At 33.1% G+C, this 5,477-nt stretch overlaps 1 protein-coding gene across 1 annotated transcript in view; it reads left to right on the top strand.

The window, feature by feature from the left end:
• The first annotated feature begins 2,553 nt into the window (after positions 1–2,553).
• Positions 2,554–5,477, top strand: part of LOC108747144 — an 18,990-nt gene continuing 16,066 nt past the window's right edge. Inside the window, exon 1 of the mRNA XM_018484421.1 lies at positions 2,554–2,689. Within this exon, the coding sequence (XP_018339923.1) occupies positions 2,654–2,689 (36 nt within the window). The 5' untranslated portion in view covers positions 2,554–2,653. The remainder of the gene's footprint in view (positions 2,690–5,477) is intronic.

Below are 5,477 nucleotides of genomic sequence, written 5' to 3'. Positions count from 1 at the left end.
TAATTATATAAAATTATATAAAACTATATATATATAATTATATTTAAAATATTTTTTCCACAGTGCAGAAAAAAAATTGTAATTTTTCGACAATATATGTATAAGATATTATAGCATTAATAATATACGGACTTATTTATACAGCATTTATATAATCAAAAATTGAATTCAACTAAATTATCGAAATATTTATGTTAATAATTGTAAATTTTTATTAATTGTCGGTAATGTCATTTTTTAATTATCTTCGGGCCCCTGTTGATAGGTTACAAAAATTTGCTCAGAGCCAACAGCCTTGGGCAGTATTCATAGTCCGTTCTTATTTTAAGATTGTCTTAAATAATATCTTAATACGGCCCTTTGATTGGTTCGTAACTTCTTAAGACTGTACTTAAGACGTCTTAAATATAAGATCCAACTAATATAAATATTTATCGGCCTTTAATAGTATCTTGTCGGTGGTTTTGAACACGACAAAACGACCGGCCATTTATTATAATCCGTCACGCGTGCGCGAATATTTCAAATTTTGTAACTTTGGCACCTAAATGTTACGTATTATATTTTACGTCAAAATTCTACATCTTAACACCAAATTTTAAAAATCCGTAGTTTATAGCGCAAATTTTCAGAAAATAAGGATGAAATAGGATAGCTGGAATCTTCGAATTCACGATCTTTTTAAATTTTTGATGATTTTGCTTTTTGATATGTCTGACAACAAAGCTATGTAAGCATCTTCGAGGATAATAAAAAAATTGACGTACCTACATTACTTTATGTGTCATAGTGTTTTATACAATACAATGTATATACGGTAACGGTAAATTTTAAGTCTAACAATTACATTGTGCGTCGCGTTCATTGTGGAAGGCAGGTCAGATTTAACTTCATTCGACAGACAATTATTTGGAGGCAGTTTATCAAGGATTATTATTCAGCTATATGTATATAATCGCAGCAAGAGTCCCTTTATATAAATTATTGCTAAAATTACTTAATTTTTAGTTATTCGTAACAATTTAGCAACATATTCTCTTACGCGCAATTAAAGAAGAGAAGATATAATAGACATCCACACTATTTACATTTCTAACATCATTTTTTTAAATTTGCAATATAACGGCGCAATGTTCTTGGTTGGTTTTAAAGTTTTCTGAAATAGAGAAAGTTGTGGAATAAAGAAAAATCAATAGCACCTATAAAGTATTTACAATAATAAAAGATATGTTGCCTTTTAGCAGCAAATCTTTGCTGCCTTTTCTTTTTTATTGGTCATCGATTCATCTAACAACCTAAGTAGCGAGGAATCTTAAAAAATATATCCTCGATTCTTGAAAATATTTCAAGTATGGTCATCGATTGGCGCTTAAAGACATGTGTTTAGTAATGTTCGCCGCCTCGCGTTCACGTAGAGTGATCACGAAGGTGATCATTATGCTACATTTTCTCGCTCTGCAATTTCGTTGTCATGCGTGTGCAAGAAATATTTCCGGCGTTTCGTAAAATTTCACGCTGAGGTTATCCTACAAACGCTGATATTGCATGCCTGGGTTCTTGTTAATCAACGCCAATTGAATGTGATTAAGTTTCCACACTTTTAAAGCTGATGAAAAACGTGAGACCAAAATTCACATTTAAACGTGGAAACCGTATTCATTGTACGATGTACTAAAATTAAAAATTTGCCACGGAAAAATTCTCTACTCTACTTTGCAACTTTCTTTCTAGATACCTACTTTGCATAACACGTATTGTTTTATTATTATTGAAAATACAATAAATATGCATGTCTTATAATTATAATCTAATTACACTGACTTAGAAAATTTATATTATTGCTATTCTAATAAGAAAAAAAATAGTAACTTAAAAAATACATTCAATTAAAGAATTTATACATTAGAATTCGATACATATATATTCAATAATTTTGGTGATTGTTTATGTAAGTGTTACACTTATTATGGCTAGATTGTTTTAATTATAATTGTTTCAACTCACGTTTGTCTATTTTTAAGAAATTATACTCACAAAAAATGGATTAATGTAATGTTTTACAACTTGTTTTTTTTTTTGTAAGTACATATATTGTGAGTATATTTTAAGATATTTCGAGAAAAAAGAAAAAATGTATCTTATCAGATATGAAACAATTTCTAACATGCCGATTCTTTAAAATTGCTGATCGCTCGCGACTTTGCTTTCATCAACATCATTGCAAACTTATTTCTCTAATATAATACTTTGTGATTTTTCAAAGGACACTGCGCAAAATTCGGATTCTATTGATATTTCGTAATCGACGTGCGTATATTTAGAGAATATGTAACTAGAGAATATGTACTAGACGTCTAATCAGTGTTCAGTTGTTTTTCTATTATCAAAATCGTCAGTGTCCAATACGGTCAAACAGACGACCGTAAAGGAAAATCGCGTGGGTTTTGGTCTGCCCTGCCAACTATGGAGCCTTAGGCTCGCTTTATGTGTAGGCCGCAAGTATAATCCGGCCTCGGCTTGGTAAGCTTCGTTTCAGTAATCGAATACGATTAAGCGTGACAAGATCGCCCGCGATCTTCGGTTGTGCAAAATTTGGAGTTCTATCGATTGGTCGCCAATCCGTCCTCTCTTCGTTGAATTCTCTCGGCTAAAGATGCGGCGAAGATTCGTCTCCATTCTGTCGCTTGTGGTGAGTTTTGCTTTTTTCAATCATGAGTTTGCTATCGACAATGTGATTCTAATGTGTTTCTTGAAAGTCTGACTAATACCATTTTTCACTCGAATTGACAACATATCTGTCAGATCTTTTTATTTTTGCATTCAATATATGTCGATCCATCCCAGCACAATAATTTTTTTTTAAATTCCATTGCGTTTTTTGAAATCCGCCACTATATCTTGTAACCTTTCTTTGATACAAATTTAAGGATCTTGTTTTGAAAAATATGTGACTGTTGATAGAATTTTATTTTTATTGATATTGTCAAAGATCTATGTTTTTTTAAGTCTTATATTTTATATCTCAGCGAGATATTACTACTGCTTACATTCAATACTGTTTATAAGCTTAATATTGTTTCTATACATCGTCTAAAACAAAACGTTTGTTTCTACGTGTACTAGTTATTGCGAAGAATATTACACAGTATCACTCAGCACCGGGATTATAAATACGTGATTTTTATCAATTTCTCGGTGCATAAGTCTGTATGCGCCAGCCATGAGAACTTAATTTCACGACACTCCTTTGTTCGAATCATTGCATCGCGTGCGGGAGTGCAAAACTGTTCGTTTGTACGTACACACTCCATTGTGCGCTTTGAATCCCGTAAAATATCGCGTGTGTGATAAGTATGCAATTTTCTTAATTAAACATGCAATTTTTATTTACTAGTTCATTATTACATTAATTATAATTCTTGATCGCATTGGGGATATGATAAAAAATTAACGTTTTTGTAAAAAAAATTAATATTTTTTATGATATTGCTTAACGAGATATTTATATCGAGAGTAGAATATGAAGTAGAACAAAGTGAATCAAAACAATTTTAATATTTAATATGTAAGAAAATATTGCAAAACACACACACACACACACACACACACACACACACTTGTTAAGTTGATACAATACAGCAGGCTAGTGTAATGTGTTATAAATATAATTAATAAATAGACTTTTCCATTTGTATAGTGTCTTCTTGATTTCTGCGTACAAATCTGTTACAAGGAGTTTAATTGCTTTCTCAATCCATATATGTATATGTTACGACACTGATAATTTCGAATCGTCGGAACAAGCTTCCAAAATTTTATGTAAGGTACTATATATTTCATCAGACGCTGAAAAGCAGCGTGAATGTGATCATGTGATATCAGTTTTGACGCTAGCGTCTGACACTGGAAGTTGGACTTATCCCGACTTCCAGTATCAGATGGCTCGGTTAAAAATTCGGACGCTATACATGATGTTACACCATTTTCATGCATTTTCATTGTCCAGCATCAATTTTATATTATATATAACCTACAACCTATTTTGACACTGAAAAGGAGCATCGAGCGTCAACATAAAAGGCACCTTAAAGATCGATTGTTGCACACGCGCATGTATGTAGACATATATGCACGACAGAACGGCGTCTATTCACTCGATACGCCGCCTCTGCTCTCTTCTCGTAAAAGTGAAAGCGCCGCGTCGTAAGCGCGACAAGCGAAGGAGAAAATACGCGGTAAGGCTCACTCGAGCATCAGATGGAAGGCAGAACGTGGTGCCAAGTGTATTCCGCAAACGTGGCAGATAATTCTCGATATCATGGGTAACTCATCTTTTTTCGTCAGTTGGAAAATGAGTCAACCTCTTTGTCGTAAATTTATTCAAAATCTTCCTTCTCAAAATTTCTTCAGTTTCCTTGTTAATATCTCTTGATGTCAGTACGAAACGTCACGCTTCTATCAAAGTATCAAAGCTTAAATGAAATTAGATGGAAAGAACAAGACTGTTCGCCAGACCGTCAGCAACGTTAGTGAGCTCAATTTCTTTTTCTAATTTTAAAGTTGTTTTATTTAATAAAAATATATCTTAAAAACCTACACATGTGTTAAAAAAAGGGCTTTTTTACTGTCCAACTTTTGTCCAAAAAAATTCGCGTAAAATCTAATTTATATGCTGATTATCTGTCTGATATAGGGAAAGGTACTGGTCAAAAGGTCAGTTGCTCTCTTTAAACTTTTCTTCCGAAGAGACGCAAATCTGGTAAACTCCCACGCGCCTTGGGCAATCGCGAGAGCGATCTTGTCATTGCTCTCAGCGACTCTCTAATCTGCCAGCATGACGTTTTTAAAAATAGGATAGGAAGAACCACTTAGAAATAATAGGATATAGAAGCATAATTTTTGATTCACCTATGATGAAAGAGAGAAACGTACTCGGTGATATTCTTCCCTTCGCATTCTTCCAATCGGCTTCAAATTAAAAGTGAAGTCACTTCAAGTGTTATTATAATCCTTTTTTCTTTGTATTAGTAATTTTCTTTATTATTTTACAACATTATATAATGAATAAAGTTGCACAATAATTATGATAAAACGATGCGAGGCTTTATTGACGTAACGGTTATTTCTCTTGTACTCGTATATTACATCTTTGCACCCATACACTTCTCGATACTTTAGAGCTTTCTCGACATACAAGATATGCTATCTTTGCACTTTCCATTTCACACGATATTAATAAAATTAGAAATGTAACGGACATCAAAGGCGTCACCCGTAGAGCGTTGAATGCTGTTTATTTTTCGTTGTTTGCATCTGTACCATGGAAATGCGATATCGTTCACTGTAACGCAAGGAAAACGAAGCCTCTGCAACAAAACCGGATTTCACACCGCGCTAGAAATTACTTATCCGGATCGCAGCAATACTCGCGAAGACATTAACTCGTAGACAGAATTTTATTTACTTCTACTATCTCT

This window comes from Trachymyrmex septentrionalis, unplaced genomic scaffold (genome assembly GCF_001594115.1).
Source record: "Trachymyrmex septentrionalis isolate Tsep2-gDNA-1 unplaced genomic scaffold, Tsep1.0 scaffold195, whole genome shotgun sequence".
NCBI lineage: Eukaryota > Metazoa > Arthropoda > Insecta > Hymenoptera > Formicidae > Trachymyrmex > Trachymyrmex septentrionalis.
The sequence above is the reverse complement of the archived record's forward strand: the minus strand, read 5'-3'. Positions and strand labels throughout refer to the sequence as shown.